Source organism: Borostomias antarcticus, assembly GCF_949987555.1.
Source record: "Borostomias antarcticus genome assembly, chromosome: 21".
Taxonomy (NCBI): Eukaryota; Metazoa; Chordata; class Actinopteri; order Stomiiformes; family Stomiidae; genus Borostomias; species Borostomias antarcticus.
Window position 1 is genome coordinate 17,182,167 of NC_140254.1, and position 27,930 is coordinate 17,210,096.

At 47.9% G+C, this 27,930-nt stretch overlaps 2 protein-coding genes across 5 annotated transcripts; one reads left to right on the forward strand and one right to left on the reverse strand.

The window, feature by feature from the left end:
• The first annotated feature begins 1,081 nt into the window (after positions 1–1,081).
• Positions 1,082–6,238, forward strand: cUnh6orf136 (chromosome Un C6orf136 homolog). The gene is made up of 7 exons (XM_084455271.1): positions 1,082–1,232; positions 2,059–2,303; positions 3,120–3,797; positions 3,955–4,043; positions 4,161–4,361; positions 4,508–4,577; positions 4,704–6,238. Exons 2-7 carry the CDS (start codon positions 2,205–2,207, stop codon positions 4,845–4,847), a joined length of 1,281 nt encoding a protein of 426 aa, XP_084311397.1. The 5' UTR covers positions 1,082–1,232; positions 2,059–2,204; the 3' UTR covers positions 4,848–6,238.
• Positions 6,239–6,500: 262 nt separating this feature from the next.
• Positions 6,501–26,632, reverse strand: bag6l (BCL2 associated athanogene 6, like). Of its 4 annotated transcripts, none has more exons than XM_084455266.1 (25): positions 26,511–26,632; positions 25,961–26,042; positions 25,655–25,772; positions 25,222–25,451; positions 24,380–24,451; positions 24,130–24,252; positions 23,795–24,009; positions 23,531–23,660; positions 19,083–19,286; positions 18,765–18,984; positions 18,592–18,654; positions 17,677–18,002; positions 17,501–17,579; positions 16,221–16,438; positions 15,831–16,116; positions 14,650–14,819; positions 13,909–13,962; positions 12,654–12,756; positions 12,045–12,169; positions 11,172–11,306; positions 10,028–10,096; positions 9,186–9,389; positions 8,908–9,015; positions 7,712–7,858; positions 6,501–7,578 (listed from the first exon to the last, which is right to left on the reverse strand). In XM_084455266.1, the coding sequence occupies exons 2-25, from the start codon at positions 26,036–26,038 to the stop codon at positions 7,480–7,482; spliced, it is 3,576 nt and encodes a 1,191-aa protein (XP_084311392.1). In that variant the 5' UTR covers positions 26,039–26,042; positions 26,511–26,632; the 3' UTR covers positions 6,501–7,479. The 4 variants fall into 4 exon arrangements, with proteins under 4 accessions (XP_084311392.1, XP_084311391.1, XP_084311390.1 ...); XM_084455265.1 differs by having other exon boundaries at positions 15,831–16,083; positions 16,221–16,522; XM_084455264.1 differs by having other exon boundaries at positions 16,221–16,522.
• Between the last annotated feature and the right edge of the window lie 1,298 nt (positions 26,633–27,930).

Sequence of the window (27,930 nt, forward strand, 5' to 3'; positions counted from 1 at the left end):
CCAAAATGGAGGCTCGTTCACAACAGGCTTCCTGGCCTATGTGTTGTGGATCTGAAACATTCACATCCCAACTTATCGAACAATAATATCACACAGCTCAATACAAATACTGTATTTCCTGAAAATATGGATGCATATTTCTGCATAGAATGATATTTACCCAGATTATTTTTTTCTGAGCACCTAGTAGGCTACACACCTCTCAACAAAATACGTTTGCAACAGCAACTAAACAGATTCCTTAAAGCGCCATCTACTGGCTGGTGAACTAAACTTCCTAAATTCCCACTTGGCTATATTTGTAGCCTATTTATTATTGACATCAATTATATAATTTATGTTATTCATATTTCTCTTATTTAATGTGCATTGTATGTTCTATGAAATGTTTGCCTTAATGTAGGCTACTTTGTAAATGCAGCAACCTAAAAAAAGAAGAAAAAAAGCCATCCATCATAACCTTTCTGAGACATTTCCTGTGACAAGTGCATGCTCTGCTGTTTCTGGAACCTGACACTGCTCATAAAGTCCAATAGGATGTTTCCCAATGGGATATATGCACACCTCCAGTAGTGAAATTAGACATCTCTATTTCCTGTCCTACACTATTGGATGAAGTGATTAATCAGGTGTGCCTGACTGCAGCACAATGATCATGCACAGCTGAATAATCATTTCATCCAATAGTGTAAGACAGGAAATAGAAAAGCATGTATAATTTCAGGAAGTACTGGAGTTGTGCATATGGCCCAGGGACTGCGGGTGGAAATTAGCTGTCTAGCTATAACCTTGTACAGTGCATCTCTCCCTATTCTATAGGGTAAATGTCTACTGTACCTTGTCCCTGTCTTAAAAATAAATAAAATCAATCAATGAAGCCCATTCTCCGTCCTTCTAAAACAGGCGGTAGCAGAAAGCCAGAATCATGCACTGCCCAAAGTGCCGAATATTTTCGATCGCAGACTTCGCAGCTCTGAAACGCTCAAACGAGCCCCCGTACAAGCTGGGCGTCTCTTCTCTTCTAGAAACGTTTGTACGTAGCAGGCGTGAGGCGTGTTTCTGCGTGGACAAGGGCATTGGGATATAGAATGACATTTGTGTAACGTCTGATCTTTTTTATTTCGTAAAATCTAGCTTACGCGAGATATCAAATGTAAAGCACCTGACTCGAGAAAAGTATTCGTGTGCAGTGCATCGAACGCATTGACATTATATCATCCGATTTCTGACAGGTATTCATGCAAACGTTTGCTAACATTGTCCACACTGTGCTAGTCTAGTAATAACTTGCTAAGTTAGCTCTTGCTGTCAGTCAGGGACTGGTATGCATTGGAATGATAAAGGAATCTAACAGTTAATAACAGTACAGCTTGCAGCACATTGTTAGCAGTTAGCTAGCTTTAACGGTAGCTATGCTAGCTACATGTATGGTGCCACATATCGTTGTCATGTCAGTGCATATTCCACACCGCTTTCCTACTAACGCCAGCAAGCTAACCTGTAACTATAGCTAGCTGGTTAAAGTTGTCTTTTTAAAACACGAGCTGAGTGGGAAGATGTATATTAGTTAAGATTAACGTTGTCTATCTAACATCTAACGTCATGTAACGCTGGTTTGGTTGATGCAGTCTCGGTCTCCACGGTTTGTAAACATGGCTAAATCTAGCTAGTACCTAGCTACCTAGCTAACAGATGTCGTTTAACTCAGGCTAGCAGTAAGTTACTAACTTGGCTAACGTTAGATGCCAGCAACACTGTGACTTCTCTCTTCAGAGTCAATTATGATCGTGTGCCTGGTGGTCTGCTGTTGCCACTCACGTTCATGTCATTTGACTGCTGTTCTCCTTACAACTTTGGTCGGAGGTCAAAATGAAAAGACCGGCAGCTATCCATCTATCTGAGGCATACGGCAAAGAAAGGGGGCTTTCTGTCGATATAACCGAGTTAGCTAGCTAATGTTTGGCTACAAGGAACTGATGATTTTCCTCCTGTCTGGGAATGTAGCGGTCTAAAGTGTAACCCCTTCCTTTCGTCCTCTCCTTGGTGCTTTTTTTCTAGGTCTCTTGAGAATCCTTTGGAGGAGAAGGTGAATTAAGGATTGTTCCATTAAGAAGAAACGGTCTGATCCCTCCTTTACCATCTTGGAATAGCTGTGGGATGGTGAAGTGGTGATTGAGGTTGCCCCTGCCCTGCCCCTGACTCGAATGGCTGTGTGCAGAGGGGGCATTGCATTCTGGGTGGGCTGCATCAGGAGCCATGGAAACAGACAGCCAGTCAAGCAACAGTGCTGGAGTCTGGCACAGGTATCCTACTACTGCTGCTGTAGTCAGAAAACCACCTGTAGCATCTTGGCATGTCTTATTTTGTATGTAGTTTTAGGGTCTCTTGCATTTGGTCATTGGATAACAGCCGCTGCCTATAGTCGAGGTCTATAATGCCGAGGTCAGACTACACAATATTTTTGTCTTTCCCGATGGTCAGCATGTCAGATTAGGTGATCATAGTGCCATAAATTCTTGCCGCTTCTTGGTCGAGAGACTGGCCACACTACAAGTATGACCCCGACCAATCGTCGTATGCTGTCTTTAAGTTGTAGGGAAAAAAATATGACATGCTAGACTTTTAGTCGTGTCGTGGGGCATCCCAGACGCCACATCGCTGATCTTTGATTATGTCACACTACACGGCCGTTCGTCGTTCCCGATGTTCAAAATCGTGCCCAACGCTGGAAATTAGTCGGGGTCAAAAATCGGGCTGATTTCGTGTAGTCTGACCTAGGCATAAGGCGGTTGTTAGCCAGTCCTCTTTTTGACATCCCTAGGTGCTTGATTCCCAGGGGCGGCTGTAGCTCAGTTGGTAGAGTGGGTCGTCCAATGATTGAAGGGTCAGTGGTTCGAATCCCAGCTCCGACTGTCCACATGTCGAAGTGTCCTTGAGCAAGACACCTAACCCCAAAATTGCTCCCAATGAGCAGGTTAGCACATTGCATGGCAGCTACCGCCATTGGTGTGTGAATGTGTGTGTGAATGAGAGGCCATTGTAAAGCGCTTTGAGTGCCGCTAAGGTGGAAAAGCGCTATATAAGTGTAGTCCATTTACCATTTACCATTTGATTCCCAGCGGAATGGACAGGACAGAGGTCTGAGCAGTGCATCCTGGGCCCTGCTGCCTCCCAACGGTCTGAGATACCAGAATGTGAAGCTCCCGACCCTCTCACACCCCTTCCACCATGCCAGCCAGCCACAGAGGACCCATGGCCTCGAGGAACAGTGGGAAGACTCTGTCAGTGTGCGCGTACTCGTGGGGCCGGGGGAGTCTGACAGCCAGCACACCCTGGTGGAAGTCCCCCTATTTGGGCAGACGAGAATGGGGGAGCCCCTGGCTTCGGGGGCCAGCAGGCCCATGGAGTTCCTCTTCCCTCTGACCACCGTGGACGGTAGCAGGGAGGACGACATAAACGTCGGGAAGAGCGAGGAAGGTTCAGGGATGACTAAAGGAGACTCTGAGGAGAGGGAGAGGGGGTCTTTCAGAAGCCTGTTTGAAGCCGAAGGCTGCCCGGCTCCGTTCATGTACGGATCCCGTTTCTATTGCTTCCACTGTCCGGAGATGGAGCCTCTACCTGGCTACGGGGGCAAATCAGGACATTTGATTGGACAGGAGAGTGCACATCTGGATCTCGCTCTGCTGCTGCCCAGCACTCTGTGTGGCTACACTGTGAGAGAGGATGGAGAGCATAACGAGCGCCAGAGTGAAGGAGAGGAGAAGCTTGCCCTCGTATATGAAAAGCTAAGGATTGAGGTAAGAGTGGACAGTATGTTGGGAGAGATGCTAAGGTCTTCTATGTTTCTGATCTAAATCTGGGCTTGAGAGAAGTACACTGCATAGGCTTCCATGTTTGTTTTTTTAAAGCCAGGCTTAACTCATTTGATTTAAATCATGATCGCTTGTGTTGCAGCTTCCAAGTTTCTTTGAGAAGAGTCACGATTATACCATTTACTCCCGCGACATGGAGTTCATCAACGGACTTCTGAATATGAAGACCAGGTCAGTTCTACTCTGGCTTCTCCATGTTGTGACTTGTGTACTCACTCTTTGAAAAGAATAACAAAAAAAACGACTTGAACTTGAGCGTTTGTCCCCGTCCCTGTCTGTGTGTCTCAGGGGCCGCGGGCTGTACCAGTTTAGCCTGTCCCTGTGGCGGCTCCTGTGTTTGTGCTACTACGCCGAGGCCCGCCTGGAGGTTCTGAAGCTGACCAAGCACGTGGAGGACGGGACCATCAAGGCGCGCTGGAGGATCATGGGGCTTCCCTTTCACTCACTGCTGCTGCGCTTCTACAAGAAGGACAAGACCCGCCTCTACCGGTGAGAAGACGGGATTTCCTCTGTTATGTATTATATAGAGAACGGCGTGAGAAGTCGGGTAGTCATACAGAGTGTTTCACACGTATCGTCTGAAAGGTGTACGGAATGCGAAGCCGTCAAGTCAAATAAACGCGCGTCTTTTGCAGGTCGTACGACGCGTTCTCAACGTTTTACATCGGCCACGACGGACTCATACACTGTCACAAAGTCGAGAAGGTGAGTGAGCTGACCTGAAGTGGCGGCTCGTTCAGCGTGTTCATTCGTCAGCGTGGGGTAACCGTGACTTCTCCTGCCTGACGGGACCGACAAACGTCTTCTTTTTCCTTCTTGTGTCTGCCGTAGGTGATGCAGGCCCAGCCCCCGGTCTTGCCCAGAGTCGGCTCACTGCTGGCGGGGGTGCTGGTAGCCCTGGGCGTGCAGGACCACCGGCCCGCCCTCAACCTGCTGCCCCTCCTCCTGTCCTCTCTACGGCAGGGCAGAGACTAAGAGGGAGGGGCGCGGCTGCCTGGGGGCGGGGGCTTCTGGGCGACGATGTGGAGTACGAGTCTGCGGTCGCCATGAGAGAGAAATGAAAATGGCAAGAGAGAGAAGATTTGTCTGTGGTGTTATGTGGCGCAAACGTTACGTCTCAGCGCACGTTATGAACGGGAGAAACGTGATGAATGTTGTACAGTTAAACAAATATCCCAGATCACTTGAAGAGTTCTCCTCTCCTCGTTTGTCTGCTTTGAAAATAAATGTAAACCAGTGTCCATTTTCTCCACCACACCTGTGTAGCCGAGCTGCTCACTCTGTAGACCCCTCAGAGAGCATAGTAGTAGTTTTATTAAGCATTACTAAGACTTCGCTGTACACTATCCAGTCAAGTCTTTAGTAAAATACCAAACGCACAACATTACTTCTCTGTGAACTGCGCTGTCTTGGGCCAACGTCGACCTCATGTACATACTGCAAAATCAGTCTATTTTACTGTGTTGCATCAGGCATGGTTCTAAAAACATTTTACTACAATAATAGAAGTACTGGGCTGTCAAAGTGATCTGTGTAATTTTTAAGGTGAATTATTCAACTATGGTTGCTCTTAGCTTGCTTTTAGCTCTTCTGTTGGTTCCTCCCACAGTGATCCTGTTGTCTTATCCATCCACCATAGGAAGCCTGCTGGAGTGTGTCTGGCGGGGGGGGCACCTTGGAGGAAACTGCTCAATGTGAGGAATGTCTCGCTGTGATACAGGTTGAGGCCCCTCCCTCCCGCAATGGGTCCTGCATCCTATGTTCAGGGCCCGGATACTTGGCTGTGCTCCAGTGTCGAATGTGGGCTTGTGGTTCATCAGAGGTTGTGGTCTGCCCTCTTCCTGACGGATGAAAACGTTGATGAACGTTCGTGTCGCACAGATCCCAATAAGGATGCATGATAGTGTGACTGATTACCTGTGAGCACTTCAAGACCCTTATTTTGAAGTGTATGCGTTAGTAATCTCATGTCATATTGTTGACAAGCACCTTATATCACGGTAGCGTCTATTCCTGTCGAAATTCTGGTATACCATACTCTGTCCTGACACAACAGTGGTAATGATTTACAAATAGGAGTGGATCCGGCTCCTGAAATATACGAATATCGCTATTTGGGTCTGACACTAGCCCTGTAAACCGATACAAAATAACTTCACTCAGTTACTCTTAATAGGAACAGGAATTAGCCCAACTTTATTTTTTTGATCTGACTTGGTCGTAAGGAAATTTTGAATATACTGAATCTGAGAACTTGTATCATCAGAAGCTTGGGCCGTTCTGAAGGCCGTTTCACTCCACATGGTTGTCTGCTTCAGAATATTTGTGCTTTCTCTAACAGCAATCTAAGCATGCTATATCTAGCACTGCGGTTAATATGATATAAATACAATCTGTATTGAGGGGGGGGGGGGACTCGATCCTTGTACGCTAGGTACCGTGTTGCCATTTTCAGCTTTTGCGCTGCAATAATCCAAACTCCTGTGTGAAACCTGGTTATGTGTGAGTAAAATAAACTAGTGAATAACATTGATCTGCTGCTGTGTTGAATCGATCCTCCACTGTCCTGTCTGTGTACAGTATCCAGTCTCAGAAGCCCAGATGGTCTTCCATTAAGCGTAGGTTTATTTCACAGTACAGCATGTTCACAAGCACAGACAATGCATTCAAGTTTTTACATCACATTCTAAAAAATAAACTAAGTGAAGCTGCGCTCACCTAGAGGGACATAAAATACCATTATGGACAGATGTGTTTTTAATCATTGATATGGTCTAAACGTTATGGCAGTTATGAATGTATTTCAATTCATGGCTAAAACACCACCTTGTATGACCTGTATCTGATTCTAGTTTACAGGTAACAAGCTGTGCTTTGACCTCTAGGAAAGGAACTCAAAAATATTCCTCCAATGTTAGCAAAGCATCTTTTACATGTTTAGGAACCTTACAAGGAAGTTCATGTTTCTTTTTTAAGCGGGGCAGCCGCTTCAATATGTGACCTGTCTGTCCGAGTGTGTCCCCGTCCGTGTGTACCAATCAGGAGTAGCCAATACCGTTGCACACTACTAGAGGGCAGTAGAGATTGCTCATAAACCTGCACTGCTTACTTCACCACCTGGGTGTAAAATACGTTTCTTGTTTTTCTTTTTCTTTTTACAAATAACTTGTCACTTTCACAACAACTTTGTTTTGTCTTCTACTCTTCTATCTCAACTATCATTCCTATGGCATCCTCCACATGGTGTTACACCACCATTATAATGTACAACTTGTGCTAATTTACAATGCAGTCTCATGAAGACATTCAGTTGACAACCAGAAAGAGTTAGTTGCATGAGAAAGCATTACGTTAAATTACAGGATCATGAGATTGGTGTGGTAGTTGAGAGGTTGGTACACTTTACACAGACAACAGGTTGTAAACTATTATTGAATTTCAATGATTGGCATTATCAGTGACAGTCCATTCAATAGTAGAATAGGGCATATCAATTCCTTCATTTGTCCCTTTCCAGGTGCCCTTGGACTCTTAACTCACTGGGAATGTTTCAGAATGAAGTGATTGGACAGATGGGGGATGTTTACAGGACCGAAGACCAACAGCATTAGGAGTCGTCCAGGGAGAAAGCCCGGTGTGTGTTGGGAAAACGTTGAGGGTTATAGTCCGGATCCTCTCTCACTCTCTCCTTGATGTCACTCCTCACCTGAGCAGGAGTCACGTCGGGAAGGAAGTTTAAAAGTTAAACCAGGTTAAAGGTTAAACCAGCTCAGGAGCTGTGGCAAACTAAGGTAGTAGTAACGCGGTATTAAGGTAGTAATAAGACGGTATTAAGGTACCTGCACTGCATAGGCCTCCTGCAGTTCTGGCCTCTCCAGCTCCACCTGCAGGCTGTCCGGGGCGGTGACGGGCCGGACCCCCGAGGCTCGCGCAGCTCTGCTCACGGCCTCGGAGAGGGCCAGGTGGGGTCCGTCTCCCTGGGCGGTCTGCAGATCACGCACAGGTCAGGGTAACCTAGCACACTCACTACAACACAGGAGCAGTCAAGCCAATACAGCGATACTGTCTCTTATGCCCCGTTCAGACTACGCAAATTCAGACTGATTTTGGGCCGATTTTTTTGTTGCCGACAAAGTGTCCAGCATCGGGCCCGAATATGAACATTGGGGACGACGAAACCCCTCATAATGTCAGCGATTTGGCGTCTGGGACGCCCCGACGAAAAGTCCAGCATGTCAGAATTGTATGTATTTTCCTGCCTAGTCTGACATCCCCTGCAACCATGCCTACGACGTATCTTGACGTTGACCAATAGGACGACAATGTTCTTTACATGTTAACACATCCGTTACCTCAAGCCCTCCTTGAAGGATAGACAGCCCATACTGTCCTCTTCGTCCACAATAGTTTTTACTTTATTTTATGTCTTCTTTGACTCTGAGCAACACAGCTTCCACCGAATAACGACTCCCTGGCAGAATGCCACTCCCCTTCGCATTTACTTTGATCTGCACTCTTCTTCTGACAAAATGAGTGTTTACAGTTCCTACCACTCACAAAAGCATCACAAGAGGAGCAACTTGTCACAAAAAAAGCGAGGCTATTTTAGATTTTAAGATGACCGCATCGCAATGTCAACCTATGGCTAGCTACTGCTATAACATCCACCATAATAAACTACGAGAGCACTTGGAATAGGAACCTACGTAATAGTTAGTATTATGTTATAGCCTGCATTCATGTATTATATTATTTATCCCTCCTCACATTGATTGTGGTTAGCCTGCATCTTTAGGTCACTGGATGGTACGGAGTCGGTAGATAAAAAGAGACCATCGTGAAAAACAAAAATATTGCGTAGTCTGAACGGGGCGTTGGAGGTTCCAGGGCTCTTGAAGACATGCCATAGCACTCTTATGCTAGATTAGACAAGATAGATTCTCTTTAGAATATTCTACAGGCATGCCCAGCTTGGGTACGGCCTCCTCGGTATACCCAGCTGGGTCAGTGCGGGGAAGGCGCTTGGGGATCTGACCTTCCTCCTCTTGGCAGGCATCCCGTTCAGGTAGGCGTCCGAGAGGGGAGGCTGAGCTTTCATCTTCCTCTGAGATAGCATGTCATGTCTGATGATAGGCACCCACTCCTGCAAAACACACACACACACACACACACTTGCAAGTTGATAAACTGTTACGACTGTCTGTCTTCTGCCTGTTAAGCACTGAAACACAACACCTTGGAGAGACATCAAGTCAAGACAGACGCATAAAACGACTACTCATATATCCTGGACTGTCCCTCCAGGGTCCTTACAGGCGGCACTGCAGCTGCCCAAGGCTCCGCCTCTGCTCCCGACTCCTCCCTCTCTGACGCCATCGCTCCTCGCGTCTCCCTTGACGATGCCGTGCCGGGGGGCGCGGCCTCTCCGGGTGTCGCCCGCACCTCCCGCGTCTCCCCTGACGACGCCATGGCCTCCTCTGCCGTGGTGGCAGGGGCGGGGGACAGAGTCTCATCCATCTGGACAGACAGACAGGCAGAAACAGACAGAGAAAGAGAGAGAGAGAGAGAGAGACTAAAGCTTCGGTCTCTCCTCATGTAGTTTCATGGCCATGAAATGTGCTCGTTTCCACTGTGTGTTGCTGTTGTACTTGTCTGCTGTTTGTTTGCTGTTCCCAATGTGTCTTTAGTTTGTCCGTTTCCTCCTACATTTAATTTGAATCCCAATCCTTATACCTAGAGGATGCCTTTTGCAGTCTGTATATGTTTTTAACTCACTTGTCTGCTAAAAAAAAAACAAAAAAAAAAGGTTAAAAAGATGATTCAATTTATTTTTCTTTCTAAAGTTGGAGCAGGACTTTGTATGGCTGCTGACTCCAAAAGAAAGGCAACAAAGTCTGCTGCTATGACCAGAATTAGGCAGCCGTCCACATGTTCCTTCACAACTCATTCTTGCACTTTGCTTCCCTGTTCTCTGGGGTTTCTTGGAAATACATTTCGAGAAGCGCCTAATCATGCAGAGTACTTATCTCCTGTCAGATAATGGATGAAACCAACCTACAGCTAGCATATTACCACAGCACAACATGCAGACCGATGACCAACGGACAGCGACTCCGGAGAATGTGACGACATCACCCGGGGGAAACCACACCCACCTCCACATTGCGAGAGTCTGACAGCAGGTCTGCCTGGGCCTCGGGCTCCGCCCTCTGGGAAGACTCGCTCTGTGACATCACACAAAACATCACAACATTAATGCCAGGCTTGGACTACGGAATTTTTCGGTCCGATTTATCCACGATTCACCCCTCCCAACAATCGGAGGAGAAATCTGGTCTGGGACCTTGGTCGGTACCGATGTTCGGCCCAGATTATCTTGTAAGGGGTTTAAAGATCCCATTCGGCTCACAAAAGGTTTGATATTTAGGATTATTACGCTACTACTTTGCAAGTGACAGCAGTTATTCGTTGCTCCCTCCGGCACGATAATCTCAATAATATCCAGTAGTGTGTGATGAGACGTTATTTTCAAATCTTGTAGTGTGTATAATAATGTGTGTTCGAGATTACAGAGAAGAACATCTGCTAAGATTCTCCTTATGTGTGCGATGAAACCTGAATTCGAAATCGGTTAGGATTTTAAAAACCCTGTAGTGTGAGCCTGGAGTGACGCACTGAGGTGAGGAGCAGACACGGTGCTCCAGACCAAAGCCACAGGGTTAGGGGCTGGTGTCAGGGCCGTGGCGAGAGGCTCATTCATGCTCAACATAAAGAACGCAGACGGATATGAACAGAGCTTTCTGTCCGTAACTCTGCAAGCTTAGGGATACGGGTGAAACTGAGCGGAACGAGGGCCCTACCACCGGAAGTCGTGTAGCCACAGTTAAAGCGAGACACGTCCAGACACGACGAACAGAAGAAGAAGCTTTCACTTTTGAAAGCGGGCGGATTTAAATGGCGGACGTTTTTGAGGACAGGCTGTGCGAGTTGGTGAGGAACTTCATCACAGTCAGTCACAGACATTTGCGTTTATAGGGCTGTTGCGGTCCAGACAAAAAATAAGTTAAATACTGTAAAAGCAATGTTCATTTCCCAAGTGAGACACTGCAGCGCCCTCTAGTGGGTGTATTCAATGTATACTTAACCAACATAAAGGACGCATGGAAGTGTGTGGGCAGTGACTGTTATAGCGTTTGAAACGGACGGATAGATTTCCGTACAAAAGGGAGCATAAATAAGCCTTAAGACTGCGGTTTAGACCGTGGTTGGGGGGTCACGGTCGGGGCGGGGGTCCAGTACCTGTGTGTGGATGACGTAGTGCTCTATCTGGTCCTCGGTAACTGGGTTGTGCTCCAGGATCACATTGAGCCTCATGGACATCATGCTGGTCAGCCAGTTGACCAGACTGGGGTTGACCTCCGCCGACATCCTCCTCTGGAGACGGGGGGAACAGGAAGAGGAACAGTCGTAACGCACTAACGCGCCCCTGAGCTACACTACCGTCCCCATCTACCCTAACGCACCCTGACTCTCACAAAGATGTTTAGCGACGTACCATCACAAAAGTGAGATATGAATCCAGTCCTATCAACCCACCCACCGACTCATAGTCAAACTTAAAAACAACCTGTCCGTCTTGTGTGTGTGTGTGTGTATGTGTAGTGTGTGAGTGTTGTGTGTAGGGTGTGTGTGTGTGTGTGTGTGTGTTGTGTGTAGGGTGTAAATGGTAAATGGACTGCACTTATACAGCGCTTTTATCCAAAGCGCTTTACAATGAAGGCCTCTCATTCACCCATTCATACACACATTCATTCACCCATTCATACACACATTCACACACCAATGGCGACAGCTGCCATGCAAGGCGCTAGCCTGCTCACTGGGAGCAATTTGGTGTCTTGCCCAAGGACACTTCGACATGTAGTCAGGAGAAGCCAGGATTCGAACTGCCGATCCTATGATCATTGGACGACCCACTCGACCTCCTGAGCTATACAGCCACCCCAGGGTGTGAGTGTTGTGTGTAGGGTGTGCGTGTGTGTGTGTGTGTGTTGTGTGTAGTGTATAGGGTGTGTGTGTTGTGTGTAGGGTGTGTGTGTATGTGTGTGTGTTGTGTGTAGAGTGTGTGTGTGTGTGTGTGTTGTGTGTCGGGTGTAGGGAGGGAGTACTGACGATGCGGTGGTTGATGACTTGGGTCAGAGCTCTCTGTTCTCCACGGAGGCAGTACAGGTTGAGGGCCAGACACTCGAACAGACCCTGGGTGCACAGCAGCAGCAGGCGAGGCCCAAACGTGTGGTCTGCAGACAGACGGACAAACAGACAGACAGGGACAGACAGATATACAGACAGACAAGACAGATGGACAGAGAGACATACATACAGATAGAGACAGATGGACAGAGACAGATAGAAAGACAGACAGACAGACAGGAGGACAGGGAGACACAGACAGACAGTGTGTCAACATAAGACAAGTCTGCCCTAGGTCTAGGCCACTGCATGGGAGGCCAGACAGTGGGCCTGCGTTTTTGGAGCCCCCTGCAGGGAGAGAGTGGGCGGGGCGAGCCTGGTACCTCCCCGTGCAGGGAGAGAGCGGGTGGGGGCGAGCCTGGTACCTCCCCCTGCAGGGAGAGAGCGGGCGGGGCGAGCCTGGTACCTCCCCGTGCAGGGAGAGAGCGGGTGGGGGCGAGCCTGGTACCTCCCCCTGCAGGGAGAGAGCGGGCGGGGCGAGCCTGGTACCTCCCCGTGCAGGGAGAGAGCGGGTGGGGGCTAGCCTGGTACCTGTGCAGCGCAGTATGTGCGTGGCCATGCGCGTGAACTGCTGCCTGAGGAACGACACGTTGGTCTGGATGATGTCCACGCCCTCGCGCACCGTCACGGTAGCCTGGAACAGAACGACCACACGACGTCACCGTCACTCAGGGTTCGAAATTAACACCCGCCAAAGTGCCAAAATGCGTGTGCATTCGGCGTGTTTGTTTTGAGAGCCACCCGACACTTACGTTTTTTGCAACAAAATATCAGCATTGGTGATTCAGTGCTTAACAAAATGTCCGCCTTTGTGGATCATAGCACGGACAACATTTTTGCAATGAAATATCAGCATTGACGCAGCGTGAGTGAGATCAGCCTGGATGGCTCATACAGCGAAGTGAGCACACAAGTGAATGAGCGGTGCTTGAAAAGAGCACTCTCTGTGGATCTGCTTGTTGTACATCAAACGAAACGAGCTGTAAAATTATTTGTGGGCCTATCTCTAGCCTGCAAGGTACAGTTACTAGGCTACTACTTGGCTAACATTTCAGTTGTGTTGACAGGTGAACCAACGTACGTAGGCTATTCACAGCGAGCAAACTTGTTGTCATCTAAAGCTATGCTACGTTAGCTGACTGGGACTGTCTCGTGACTAGCTAGCTAATGTAGCTAACTGTATTGTGCCAGACAGCCAAACAAGCGTCACATTTATTTGAGATTGCTGGCTAGGATAACCAGTGTTGTGAAATTTGTTTTAACAACTGGTCAGTTGATATGTTGCACAGCAAACGAGCAGTGCAATATCATTAGGGCTAGGTTAGGTAGCTAGCAAATTCAACTTGCCCAGCTGGTATGGTTATAGGGATTATTCCTATGGAAAAGCTTAGTAGATTGTTATTTAACAATGGGTTGGCCACTCACTAGATCAATATTTTCAGTGGGGGACAGGACTACAACCCCACCTGTGTTGTGGAGCTGTGGCACTAGGAGTCTGCTCTGACCACTGTTTTTATTCATCACCATAACTTGTTATTATGCAGATTAAATGTACTGTATGTCTACATGACACAAAAAGGCTTTCTATAAATGTTATTTTTTGGCTGGTAAAAAAAAAAAAAAAAAAAAAAGGTTTGGCGGGTACTATTTTTCATCTACCAGACATTTGGCTGATGAGCTAAAAAGTTAACCACCACACCCACACCTACTGCAGATACACCCGACCAAACCACGCGTCTCCTGGCCACGCCGGACCTTCTGTGTGTGAGGGACAAAAAACACTTACGAAGCTCTCCGCTATGTACTCCTCCAGGCCGTTGATGAGGTCTTCCGCTGCCGTCTGCCAGGAGGACAAACAAAATGGTCATTCTCATCCAACCACGGCCAAAGTGTGACTAGGTACATTCCGATTTTGATTTGATTTATTTGACAAAAGCAATTACAATCAGTATATATAAAAAACATACAGTATGTCTGCAATGTCAGGGATAAAAGTTGTTATCGCTGTCCCTGATGTACAAGGAGTCCAAGTGGAGACCGGCATCAGCTTAAAGTGCTTTGAGCAATTATACTATAAAAAAAACAATAAAATACAATACAAGTGCAAAAATGCAAATAATATAAATACAACATAGTGAGTTACTCATGAAACCAGAGTAATGTAACATCCACACTCATGTTACATCATCAGACTCATACTGTAGCTTATACAGGAAGGTCGCTAAATAACCGTTTCCTGATCCTTGTTCTGAAAGCCCCTGCACTTTCCACTTCTTTTATGGAGAGAGGTAGTTTGTTCCACTCCACAACACTAGCATAGATAAAAGATATTCCTCCCGTCTTTGTCTTGTGCTTGTAGAGGGCTACATTTCCCAGACTAGCTCTAGTGTTGTGACCATGTGCTATTTGGACCATAGTAAGATGAGATAGGACTTTATTGATCCCCCAGGGGGAAATTAGGCAGTCGGTCCAGAGTGGCCCGTTCCAGCAGGGGGCAGCAGAGAGAGAGAAGGCAGGGGGGACTCACGGCGATGTTGGCGTCGGTGGGCGGGCGGCCCTGGAGGTAGTGTTCGGTGAAGAAGTCGGCGAGCTGGGGCTGGATGCGTCCGAGAGGCTGGGCGTTGCCATGCAGCAGCAGCACCATGTCCACCATGGAGAAGCTCTGACACACCAGGGAGAGCAGGTCCCCAAAGAACCCTGACACACACACACACACACACACACACACACACAAACAACACACACACACAACACACACACACACACACAGGAACCCGGGTGATAAAAGAATAAACATAGCTTCTGTTTCGTTCACTTTTTTTGACTTGAGCAGCAATAGAAACTAGTTATGTCCGCCCCACGCTAGAGGAGGCTGTACCTCCCCAGTGTGGCACGGACGTTTAACAGAGGTGATGCCTCAACACGTCCAAAAACCTACCTGCCAGGTTATTATTGGCAGGGCATATTCCAGTTACCAGGATGCACTCCAAACCCTTTCACTACCCACCCTCCTCCATGACAGAAGGACCTCCCCCCCCGCCCCCACCATCAGAGCCCAAATATCTAACCGACAGACCAGACCAAACCCACAATTGCAGAATCCCAAGACACGCACTGAAAGAAACAGGAAGTCACCCATCCATTCATCCATCGTGAACTTAAACATGGACTTGGACGAAAGACTAGTATAAAATAATGTTTATGGAACAATGCTTTTATTACCGCCCGCCCCCAACGAAAGCACATTTTCATGAAACTCGGTGTAGCATGCGCCAACTTAGAACCCATTCAATTTTGGAGTGGATCCGAATCACGGGGTGGGTTCGTGAGCCGCCCAAACATGGCCGCCCATTCACCTCCATTCATTTTCTGGACTTGGGGAGCGAAAAATTCCCCCCATTCATTGTCAATAGGGGGAATCGCAACGGCCATATCTCGACATGGGAAGGTCAAAGAGACACAGGGTTTGGACTGGCATAAAACTCTCGACCTAACGAATGCAGCAATACAAGCGTGTCCTGCACACACATGCGCCCGCGAAACGCAATCATGGGCGGAGGTCTGTGCTCTCTGAGCACCCTTTCTAGTCTTGATAATGCGTGCATTGTAAATGCTCATGCATTTCAGGATGTAAAACTGCCATATAAGTGTGGAATAAAAAAAACAAACATAGAAACTTAAGAGATTAAAAACCCTCCAAACACTCACCCACAGCGTCCCCGGCCCCGGGCGTGAACAGGCTGCTGGTCTGGGACAGCCTCTGGATAAACTGGGCGATGCTCTCGCCATTCCCCTGCGGCGCCCCCAGAGAGCCCATCATGGTGGACAGCACCCCCTGAACGATGCCCGTGAACAGCTCCGGGCTCAGGGCGTCTGCCCCTGCTTCGTCGCTGGGGGGCTGGGCGGGGGCAGGGCCCGTCTGCGGGGGGGTCGGGGCGGCGCCCGGGCCGGCGGGAGGGATCTGGCCAGGTGAGGGAAAGACGCGTTGGTTAGCCTGGAGAGGGGAGGGGGGGGGGGGGGGGGGGGGGCTAGTCACTACGTGCACTGCACCAGGACTACACAGCACAGATGTGGAGATGAAGCTTCACCGGCCCCAACCTGGATGAAGTCCGATATGCCCTGGAAGAAGCCGGGCACTCCGGGCACGGTCACGGTGATGGAGGGGGCCGCTCCGGCGCCGGGGGTCCCCGCCCCCGCTGCCCCCCCCAGGAGAGAGCCCAGGAGCTGGGCTAGGTTGCCCTCGGGTGCCCCCTCCTGGGGCTGGCCCGTGGACGTGGTGCTGGTGGTGTGGGTGGACGTCTGTCCGGAGGTGTTCGCTGGCGCGGTCGGAGGGACAGAGGAAGAGGAGGAAGAGGAGAAAGAGTAGGAGTGGGATGAAGAGGTAGTTGCCAATGGGTCACCTGGGGCGATCAGAAAAACGGATGGGAAATCTGTTAATCTGCAGTAAACCTACATGTCTACACGGATGAGGTTTTTATACTGCGTTCCTTTTGTATCGGAAACGTTGGGAACCCGGAGGTCGACGTCAAAACCGTCTTCAAATAGCGTCACCTGAACTCCCCCATTTTATTTGGGGTAAAAAACAATCTATACCGACTTCATCTACGTCAGCTGCTGACATCAATCAAGATGGATACTCCGCACATCAACAATAAGTGAAAGATGTAATAAGACTGGTTGTTAGCTCTTCTGTCTTATTTGTGTCTCATTAAATCAGTCGTACACACAGTGCTGTCCAATGTCTATCAGTGTATAATGTTGGTACGAAGTTAGTATGCGCAAAATAGCATAGTTCGTCGTTATCAACTAGTATTGCTAACAATGGCTAAACGTGGCTAGAACTACAAAGATGGGGCGAAAGTGAGTCTGGAACGCGTTCAACTGGGATATGACCTCATCCCGGGCGCCAAATCCAGAGCTCCGATACAAAAGGAACGCAGCATCATCCGTCACACGCTCCTGCAGATTCCTGCTCTACAACATCAGGAAGATTTGCCCTTTCCTCACTGACAAAATGGCGCAGGTGCTCATCCAGGCCCTGGTCATCTCCCGCCTGGACTACTGCAACTCCCTCCTTGCTGGGGCGCCGGCGTCAGCCATTAAGCCGCTGGAACTTGTCCAGAAAGCTGCTGCTCGCCTGGTGTTCAACCACCCCAAGTTCTCCCACACAACTTCCCTACTCCGTTCCCTACACTGGCTCCCTGTAGCGCTAGATGATGCTCTTAGTCACTTGTTTTAGAAATGAGATGCACTTGTGAGTTCTGGCAAGTAGTAGTACTTTTCCTACGTTAAATGCAATTATTCTAAATCGCTTTGGATAAAAGCGTCAGCTAAATGACTGTAATGTAATGTAAATGTAATGTAATTGTCGCCCTCACCTTGCTGGCCGGGCATCAGGAGCTGACCGACCAGGCCGCTGATCATCTGCGTCAGAGGGGAGGAGGCGAGGGGAACGCCCTGAAGGGAGGGGTGGAGAGAGGCAGGGAGAAAGGAATAAACACGTGACACGCACGCCACGATCGTGGCGTTTTAAGAGCGGAGGCCGGGGCCTAACCTGTCCTGGCTGCTGGCCAGCGGCGGTAGGGGGCGCCGTCGCCCTCAGGTTGATAGTGGTCCCCCTGGGGCCCGCCGCCGTCTGGGCAGGGGGGGGGTGGGTGGAGAAGGAGGGCCTGGTGATGACCACCCTGGCCTGAGGAGGAGGAGGCGGAGGAGGAGGAGTGGCATCGGCGGTGGGGGCGGAGCCGGGGGCGGTCGGCGGTTGCCCCGGGTGACCTGCTGTGGCGGCGGCGGCGGCCATGGCGGCAGCTTGGTGGGAGATCTGCTGGACGATCGCCTGCATGAACTCTGGGGGGAGGCCGGGGATGTGGAGAGGTGTGGCTCCTGTCGAGAGAGAGAGACACACACAGTGTTTGAGTGACATCCGTCACATCAGGACATTAGTGTCAGGGTTGGATAGCCTCGTGAGTCTGTCCTGATCTCGCGAGTTCACTTTCTGCTTCTCTCCACAGATCAGTGTGAACTTCCAGGCATCTCAAACGATTTCTTTCCAATAACGTTTTGACCGGGCCAATCAGGGACTGATTCTGACTGCTGTTCTGCCCCCCAGTAGAACGCCCCTCCCCGCTGGCAAAACAGAAACCTGAAGCAACGAACGCTAACGTCAACGTTAGCAGAATAAACACAGCCTTAACGTTAAGTGCCATTATTACAGAAATAGACTCAATAACAACAATTAAACAATAGTATGCACTAGAGGAGTTCTTCGGAGGAAAATACATTTTCACCAGTCTTCTGACTGGATTTGTCAAAAGTTTTGTTAGTTCGTCTGTCAAGGCAAGCACTCCAGCCTACTGAAATCGTTTGAGGTCGGGGGGAAGGCCAGACTGATCTGCAGAGAGAACCTTTATGTGAGCTCACTAGATCAGGATGGTTTCCCGAGGCTAAGGGTAGAGGCTGGGGTACTACTCACCAGGCTGGCTGGGACCCGCAGGGTTCTGCTGTCCCGGGACCTGAGGCCCGCTGCCAGGATCTCCTGGAGAACCAAGAACCGTGGTGGGGGGGGGTGAATCAACACATCAGCAAGGACACGTGGTGCTATGAGGGTCAGTGGCTCTCCGCCTATCTGGACAGCCTGTCTCTCACCGTCGATGTTCATCTGCATCATGACGACGGGCTCCATGGTCTGATGGGTGATCCGGATCACGCGGGGGGTCCCCTGCCCCTGACCAGGCTGCTGATTGGCTCCGTTCGACTGCGGAGGCGGAGCCTGCCCCTGTTGGTCGGCAGCCTGCGGGGTCTGGGCTTGGCCTTCGGCCGCCGGCCTCCCATTGGATGTCATGGTCACCGTGGTCCCCAGGTTTATCTGTGGAGGAGTCGGGTAACTGCGATGGGGGAATCGTATGGACTGAACAGAACCGACCTGGAGGGTCCAGGTATGGAGACAGTATAGAGAACACCTACTGGTATGGGGATGTGGGGCATACCACCCTGCATGACCACAGGGGAGGCGTAGTGGGACACGGGCCGAACCACATGGAGGTGACGGGGAGGGGGAGCGGCCAGGTTGCACCGTATGTCGCTGAGGGCGACTAAGGTGTTGCCAAGGAGTCGGAGGGCTTCCCCCACCATGTTGAGAAGACGTTGGTCCTCTTCTCTCTCCCGGGTCTGAGGACGAAGCAGCACAACTCTCAGGTCACGCATCCTTATAGCAGCCAAAAGGTTGTGTGCTTGATGCTTAGTGAAATACAGTGCATCCGGAAAGTATTCATATCCCTTCACTTTTTCCACATTTTATGTTACAGCCTTATTGATTGATTGATTGACTGATTTTATTTGACAAAAAAAAAAGACAAAAAGACAAAAGTGTATCTGGAACAAATTCATACCCACATTATTGTTTAAACGAAAAGGATAGCACAAAAAACATGACTGCTTATTTCCATTGTGGTCCTTGCTGGAAAGGGGTGGTGTAAGGCAGCAGGTGTGTCTACAGGCAACATGTAAAATTCACCACATCTAGCATTCGACTAATAACACAACATAAGATCAATCATATAAAATACACTAAAACGTCCTAGCGATGCTTCTATTCCAAAAACGTCCTATCTACCCTTCCTCGCCTGTTCTATCCTCATCATTGTTCACCTCTAAGACATTTTTTCAGCCCTATCTTGAATCTATTAGCCTTTCTTGTTTTCAGCTCTTCAGGCAAACTGTTCCAAAGCACTGCAGCAGAGTATAAAATGACTCCTTACCTATACAGCCTCTGAACCCAACTGGCACTAGGTCTGTGGAGCTCCCTCTAGTGGAGCATACATGGGTATCCCTGACACGTTTAAAATAAATACTAAAATATCTTGGTACTTCTCCATACAATATACTGTGGACTTGGCACAACTGAATCTGTTTTACTCTGTCTTCTACTTTGAGCCATTTCAGGGTCTCGTAGTGAGAAGGCTCAAGGTGAGTATGAGCTGGTAGCCATAATATCAGGATGGTTTCCCAGTCTCCCTAACTAGCTTGTTTTGCGATGTTTGCAGTTTCTTTTTTAAAGCTCTGGGGACGCTACTGTATCAGGAGCAACATGCAGTCAAAGTGGCACTGAATCAAAGCTCTTTCAAGTGTTATCATGGTCGCTTGGTCGAGAAATCTGGTTAATCTTGCTAGGAATCTAATCCTGTTGATTTTGGTGGGAACCTTTTGCGCTATACTCGTAGATTATTATCCAGAACACAGCCTAGGTAGTTCACAGCCTCCTTCTCTGACATTTGTGTGTCACAACTCTAAAACTAGGGGATTTTCTTAGTCTAACTTGTGGTCCCCTAACCAGTCTCTGACCCTCTGGAGTTCTGCTGTCAGTGTTTTTTCTACCACACAAACAAGCAGGGCAGAGTCCTCAGCGTATAGAGAGAGGTCACATGAGCAAGCTGCTTTAAGGTCAATGATGTACAGGCCGAAGAAGAGTGGGCCCAAAACACTTCTCTGTGGGACGCCACATTCCACGGTCCTTGGGTTGGAGAGCACTCCATTAACATCCACCATCTGCTGTCTACCTAATAGATAGAAGCTAACACATTTTAAAGCAGTCTCATTGAAGCCCAATGCTTTGAGCTGCATTGACAAGATCCAATAAATAAATATTTTTTTCCTAAAAATAAATATTTTTTTCCTCAAAATTCTACACACAATACCCCATAATGACAGTCAAAAAAAAGTAATTTTAGAAAAATGTATTAAAAATAAAAAAATAAAATATTTTTCATAAACCAAGCCATGAAGTCAAAGGAATTGTCTGATGCACACGAGAAAGGATTGTATCGTGGCAGATACAGATCTGGGGAAACCAGCTCAACGGCCTCGTGGTTAGTGTCCATCCTGAGATTGGGGGTTCGATCCCCAGCCGATCCCCGGGCGAGTCATACCATACCATATAAAAATGGTACTCAATGCCTCCCTGCTTGGCACTCAGCAAAGGGATGGATTTGGGCTAAGTCCCTGCGACATGCTAGCATTGTGTCCACGGGGTGTACTTGTACATCAAGCTGCCTCACGCTAAGGAATCAGGAGATAGAGCAGGGGCCTATGGGCCACTAGGCTCAAGAAGCATTGGTTCTCAAGGCTGCTACTTCTTATTTTTCACAGATCTGGGGAAAGGTTACAAAGCACTGTAGCATTGAAGGTCCCAATGAGCACAGTGGTCTCCATCATTCGTAATGGAAGAAGTTTGGAACCACCAAGACTCTTCCTAGAGCTGGCCGCCCGGCCAAAGTGAGCAATCGGGGGAGAAGGGCCTTGGTCAGGGTGGTGACCAAGAACCCGACAGTCACTCTGATAGAGCTTCAGCGTTCCCCTGTGGAGATGTGAGAACCTTCCAGAAGTACAACCATCTCTGCAGCACTCCATTAAATCAGGCCTTTATGGTAGAGTGGCCAGATGAAAGCCTCTCTTCAGTAAAAGCCACATGACAGCCTGCTTGGAGCCAAAAGGACTCTCAGACCATGAGAAACCAAATTTTGTGGTGTTATCTGGTCTGAACCAAGATTGAACTCATCTCAAAATGCCATCCCTACAGTGAAGCATGGTGGTGGCAGCATCATGGTGTGGGGATGGTTTTCAGCGGCAGGAACTGGGATACTAGTCAGTTTAGAGGGAAAGATGAATGCAGCTATGTACAAAGAGATCCTTGATGAACACCTGCGCGTGCTGGACCTCAGACTGGGGCGAAGGTTCACCTTCCAACAGGACAATCACCCTAAGCACACAGTCAAGATAACCAAGGAGTGGCTTCGGAACAAGTCTGTGAATGTCCTTGAGTGGCCCAGCCAGAGACGGGCTGGAGAGGATGTGCAAAGAATAATGGGAGAAACTGCCCAAAAATAGGTGTGCCAAGTTTGTAACATCATACTCAAGCAGACTTATGGCTGTAATTTATTCCAAAGATGCTTCAACAAAGTATTCAGTAAAGGGTGTGAATACTGTACATATGCACCTCTGATATTTCAGTGTTTTATTTTTAATAAATTTGCAGAAATAAAAAAAGAATTAAAAAAAAAATCACTTTGTCATTATGGGGTATTGAGTGTAGAATTTTGCGGGGGAGGGGATAATTTAATCCATTTTGGAATGAGGCTATAACACAACAAAATGTGGGAAAAGTGAAAGGATATGAATACTTTCCAGATGCACTGTACATACATCTAATAAACCATAACTATGGGGTAGATTGGTCTCAGTGCTATTGTAAATGTTGTAAATATACGACACCATTTTTAAACAAAATGTATATATAGATTCAAAGTCCACAAACAAACACCTCATGATCTGCAAATATTAAACATGATTCACTTCTGACCATCATTTGGTTAAAGGAAAAATGATCTGTACTAAAATTATTTGTGTGCCTAACTTCCACTTTGAACAGTCAGATCTGCAGGTGAAGATCATTTGTTTGTGGATTCTAATTGATTGGACTTGTGTATATTTATGACTGATAGCCAATAACACAATAATATTGAGATCAATCAACCCGCATAGACCATCTAGATCAGGGGTGTCAAACTCTGGCCCGCTAATTATATTTGGCCCGCGAGGCAATACCAAATGACTACTAGAGCTGGCCCGCCAGTATTCGATTTTGCATGTCTGCACTATTAAGTTATATATTGTATGGTAATAAGCGTTGCTTGTTCCATATTCAATGTTAAAGAAAAACTTGTTTGGGTCCATATTAAAATTTTCATTTGTTCAATGTTGGCCCGAGACTTTGTTCAAGTTAAAAAATTTGGCCCACTGTGTATTTGAGTTTGACACCCCTGATCTAGATGATCAGGTGCCCATGCCCTAAAGGATCAGGTTTAAAGGACAATGCTCGTTTTTGACAACCTGGACCTTATTTACGACATATTATAAGACGTTTGACTCACCGAGATCACTTTGGTGTAGTTCGGAGGCATGTAGAAGAAATTAAAAATCCAGCGCGAGCCAGTATATCCATGTAATGGCGGTGGTCGGGGCAACGAGAATACAGTTTCTAAAAATCTATTTTCTGCCGCGAAACGGTTGTTTTCATCAATCTGTCTTGATGAATCGCTAGTTGTGCTTACATAGAGCATAGGCCGGTTTTTCACATGCCTCTGTAATATGATCTTTAGAAACGTCTTTAGACACGAAATAGCTTCCTCACTTGCTCCAGCACTGCTGGAGTGCTGCGTGCTGGAGCAACGATTGCGCGCTGTGCGTATGCGTGCTGGAAATTTTTTAAATTCCTCCGAACTACACCAAAGTGATCTCGGTGAGTCAAACGTCTTATAATATGTCGTAAATAAGGTCCAGGTTGTCAAAAACGAGCATTGTCCTTTAAACCTGTATGGTGTGTTCAAGATATTGTCGCCAGGCAAGTCAGTCTTTACATTGTTGTTGTAGTCTGCAGAGGTGGCTGCACCGAGAATGGAGTGGGTTCTCTCCATGAACGGGCGAAGTCTCTCCTCAACCCTCCGCACCTCCGCCAAAACCTCAACGAACTCGGCAGGGCTGAGGTGACTGAGAAGAGAGCGAGGTAGAGGGGAGGAAGGGAGAGATAGACACTATAACAGTGAGGGTCTTGGAGGAGCTTAAGAGACTTTCTCCTCACCAAACGGAACTCAAACACGGAGCATTCCATCAGGCGGTCTTACTTGGGAGCAGAGTTGGGGGGTCCCTCTGTCTGGGTGGAGGAAGAGGAGGATGGAGGCTGGGGAGGGTGTGGAGCTGGAGGAGAGGTGTCCATGGGCTGCGCTGCAGCTGCTGTGGCCGTTCCCGCGGCAGAGGAGGAGGAGAAAGAGGAGGAGGAAGAAGAGGAGGACTGAGACAGATCAGGCTCCGGTTGAGGTGGGGTATCGCTGGGCTGACCCTGCAACATAGGCATGGTCGGGTCTGAGATTAAACCGGCAACTGCAAAACACTCACTCACATAAACATATCTCATCAGTATTGTTGATTTGAAAAGGTCAAGTCACACTAGGTCCTCTACCTCCAGCCTGTGGATGAGAGAGCGGGTATCCCTCAGCAAGTTCTCGGCCAACTGCAGCCTCATCCTCGGCTCGCTGTGCACCGATTGGTCCACGTTGATATGCACGTCCACTGAACCGTTGCTCTAGAGACCCGAGACGGAGAATCACATCATGAAGAGAACCGTTCTCACCGTGTCAAGAGACAATCAAATCAACAACGAGATGATTGTATGGTGCGCTGATGGATCTCTACAGTAGGGGGGGTCTTACTCCTGTGCTGGTGCTGACCCTAGTGTTCCTTCCTCCCTCTCCGATTCCAGACATCATCTGCTGAACAGACATCTGCAGGGGAAACCACTAGCGTTACACCACCGCATTCAATAAATTATTTCGAATTGAATGAACAGCTTTTTCATGAGACATGTCGCAACATAAAAGTGTGTAACAGATGTTTCCTGCATGACTACGCCCTAGCAACATTACAGTCATTTAGCAGATGCTTTTTCCCCAAAACAACTTACAATAATTGCACTTATCGTAGGTAGTCAGTGTACTACTACTCGCCAGAACTCACAAGTGCATCTCCTTTCTTAACAAGTGACTAAGGGTGTGTGTCCACTGGCGAGCTGAACAGTGCCAAGCTTGCAGCTGCTTAGAACGCACTAGAGCTGGAGTTTAGATTAGTACCAATGTTTTACACATATGTTAGCAACAAGTGTCATGTTTTTGCAGACTGCAGATTAACAAGCCAAGTTAAGATAGCTAGCTAATGTTTGCTGGTGCTAACATTCGCGGTCTCTGCGGTTTTGCCAAAAACAGACTCTCCTCGTCATCAGAACAGCCTTTTACAGCCTGCGCTCTAGCCCAAAAAGCTCAACTTTTCTCAACTGCAAAAAAAGCTTAGAGCTCATGGCACTATAGCGGTAAAAGGTACTTGGAACACAGCTCTCGTCTCTATAGCGCTATAACATTACCCATTGTATACAACAAGAAAACAGTGCTCTAAAATACAGCTTGCCGGTGGACACGCACCCTAAGAGAATAATCCTGTGCCGAAGCCAAAGTGCAAAGAGTAACACCAGGACATCTTGATAACCAGTCTGACACGGCACCTGAATCTGCTGGGGGTCCATGATGTTGACGGGCAGGTTGAAGGTGCCGAGCATGACGTAGCTGTTTCCGTTGCGGTCGTGCGGCCCCCCCTGGGAGGAGGAGGAGTGGTGGGCGGCGCCGGGCCCTCCCTCCGCCGCCCCGGAGGACGCGCCCGCTCCCCCGCCGCCACCGGCCTGCGTGGTCTGGGGCGGAGCCCGCTCCACCAGGTGGATCACTTTCCCGTCCACGTCTGCGAGAGAGAAGAGAGAGAGAGCTGATCCAACCGTCCTGTTTGTCGGGGAACAGTAACACGAACCAACCCCCTCCAACCCTCAGCTTGAACCGGGGGGCCATGTGTCCTCTCTCTGTGGAGGTTGTGTTGAACCGACCGTGCCGTGAGCGTTTACCCAGCTCCGGCGTCGGCACAGTGGGGTGTCCACGTGCGAGACTCACTATACTCGGTCAGAGTCCTCTCGTCTTGCAGCACTCGGCCCTGGTAGATCAGCCTCTGCTTGTCCACGGGGATCTCCACCGACACGGCAATGTGCTCCTTGAACTCCTTCACTGTCAGCTGATGGAGAAACAATATACTTCAGAATGATCTGCATACAAGGCCGGTTGGGAGTGTCTGCTCCACTGAAGGAGCACATGAAACAGATCATGCATTTTGACAGAAGATAATAATACATGTAAAAATAAATAAATACACTCCTTAAAGAGTTGAGAATCAAGCACAAAAAAGCAGGGTGTCATAGCTACCTCTCCCCGAACTTTGTAGCTTCTGCTCTGAGAATCCAGAGTCTTGACAGTCACCTCTATGGGAGTCTGGTCTTCCATGTTTCTGATTAGAGACAGCAGTAAGATTAGCTACAGTCAGATTTCCAAACACTTGCACAGGTCCTGACTAAGGTGTCGTAACAAACACAGAATCGTCAGGGTAGTAAGATGATGGTACGGAACAAGTCTATTGTCGCCACACACGAACTGCACAGAGAGCATATACCTGGCTACAGTTCATAACTGATATAAGGCAATATAATAAAATGTATTCTTCGTGCCAATCATCACACACACATTAAAGCGTTATCTCTCCTTTTGGATCTGACTAAATAATGAAAAACTAGGAAGAACAATGTAGCAGTTAATACACACATCCTAGGTAGGTACTGGCAAGTGAATTAGCTAGTGCTATCAGTGAGTGTAACTGTTTTGGTTATCTCGCTTAGATAGTTTTTGTTGCTGTCTTTGTTTGTTATTGTTGTTAGCTTGCTGGCTAGGCTAACTAGCTAGCTAGGTTAATCCCAATTACCAGCTAGCAAGCCGCAGACTAATCTCCCGGAGAACTTCGACGTCGTCTTCGCTCAACGACAAAGCGCGCCGGCCGTGTTAATTTCAATTTATCCAACTGAATAGGATTTAGGGGGAACTGTAATTTCGTAAATTGAACAACTATTCCCTCTATCATTCGAGTGTTTGGTAAGGTTCACCGTTAGCTAGCTAACTAGTCAAATATGGTTCGCTTCCGACACATACCACCAAGTCGTGCAAGGCCCCCTATGACGCTGATAATAGGTGTCTATCAAGAACGCCCGAGCGTGTGTCTGATATCAGACAGAACTGAACTCGTTACACTCCCTTGCTCATTCGTACGCTTAAGAAGGGTCAAAGGGGCTGAAAGAAAACCCATTAAAAGAGGACCAGCCTCTAAAAAACAGTTTTGTATGATTGTGCGCATCTTTACGTTTTTATTTCAACTGTTGTATCAGTGGATGAAACAATGTATAATTTCCAAATATCTACGTGAGATGACCATTTGAGGATGGCTGTAATGTAGTTCATTCTGTGGTTCAGTGACTGTGGTTGATGAATTAATGTCTGGTTAGAAAACAAATCACATCTGAAACCTCATTGTTATTCAACATATCCGCATTGAGTTTGGAAAACCTCAGTGTTTGAATAGCTATCAGAGAAAGTAGACCTGAAAAAGAAATATGTCCTAACAGTCTGTCCATTTTCACGGGTTCACATCGAACAGCACTCACAGGCAAGGGACTCCGGGGACTTTGTGCGCCTAGAGTAGCCTACCCTAGATAATTACGTTTTTCCAGGACACACCTAAAATATATTTGCGGATTGGGAACTACAAGCTTCACAGTGTTACAAGTCGTCGAGCAAGCTGAGACGAAGTTGTGGGTGTGGCTACAGAGGCAGGCGTAGGCCTTTATGTTTCATTCAAGTTAAATTTTACAGCGGAAAAACAGGTAGGCTAGCAAGTAGCCTAAAACTTTTTTGCGTACTGTCCAGCTGATAGTGCCGTCGGCTATTTATATAGTTTTCACAACACATGCTGGAGTACGATAGAGAGCAGATCTGAGACCCAGGGGGAGGGGGGGGGGGGGGCGTACGCTTGGCAATACACCCTTGTTTGACAGTCGCAACATATACCGAGTTGGGATTTCCGTTTTATGGTGCAACCGTCGGATATTGAGTGTACACACACAAACCGAAAACATGACATCACACATGACAGTATAATCGCTGGACGCTGAGGTAGGTTAATCAAATGATTCCTATTCAAATCAGATATATTTGAGTGTTGCAAGGATTTGGTCCCGTACAGTCCTGCCGTGTTCTGTTCGTGTCTTATTATATAAGACGTCTCAGTCATTTGATCTATTGTAGCTATTTGGAGGAAATCTGTTTGTGTTGGTATCAGAAGAGAGAACTTG

Bases quoted from the DNA above. Each gene is read 5' to 3' on its own strand.
- cUnh6orf136 (XM_084455271.1), top strand. From the start codon at position 2,205: ATGGCTGTGTGCAGAGGGGGCATTGCATTCTGGGTGGGCTGCATCAGG. The intron at 2,304-3,119 runs GTATCCTACTAC...TTTGATTCCCAG, and splicing joins AGTGCTGGAGTCTGGCACAG to CGGAATGGACAGGACAGAGG. The intron at 4,578-4,703 runs GTGAGTGAGCTG...TGTCTGCCGTAG, and splicing joins ACTGTCACAAAGTCGAGAAG to GTGATGCAGGCCCAGCCCCC.
- bag6l (XM_084455264.1), bottom strand. From the start codon at position 26,038: ATGGAAGACCAGACTCCCATAGAGGTGACTGTCAAGACTCTGGATTCT. The intron at 18,655-18,764 runs GTGAGAGACAGG...TTGGTTCTCCAG, and splicing joins GATGCAGATGAACATCGACG to GAGATCCTGGCAGCGGGCCT. The intron at 9,016-9,185 runs GTAAGGACCCTG...TGTGTTTTGCAG, and splicing joins GGGCAGCTGCAGTGCCGCCT to GAGTGGGTGCCTATCATCAG.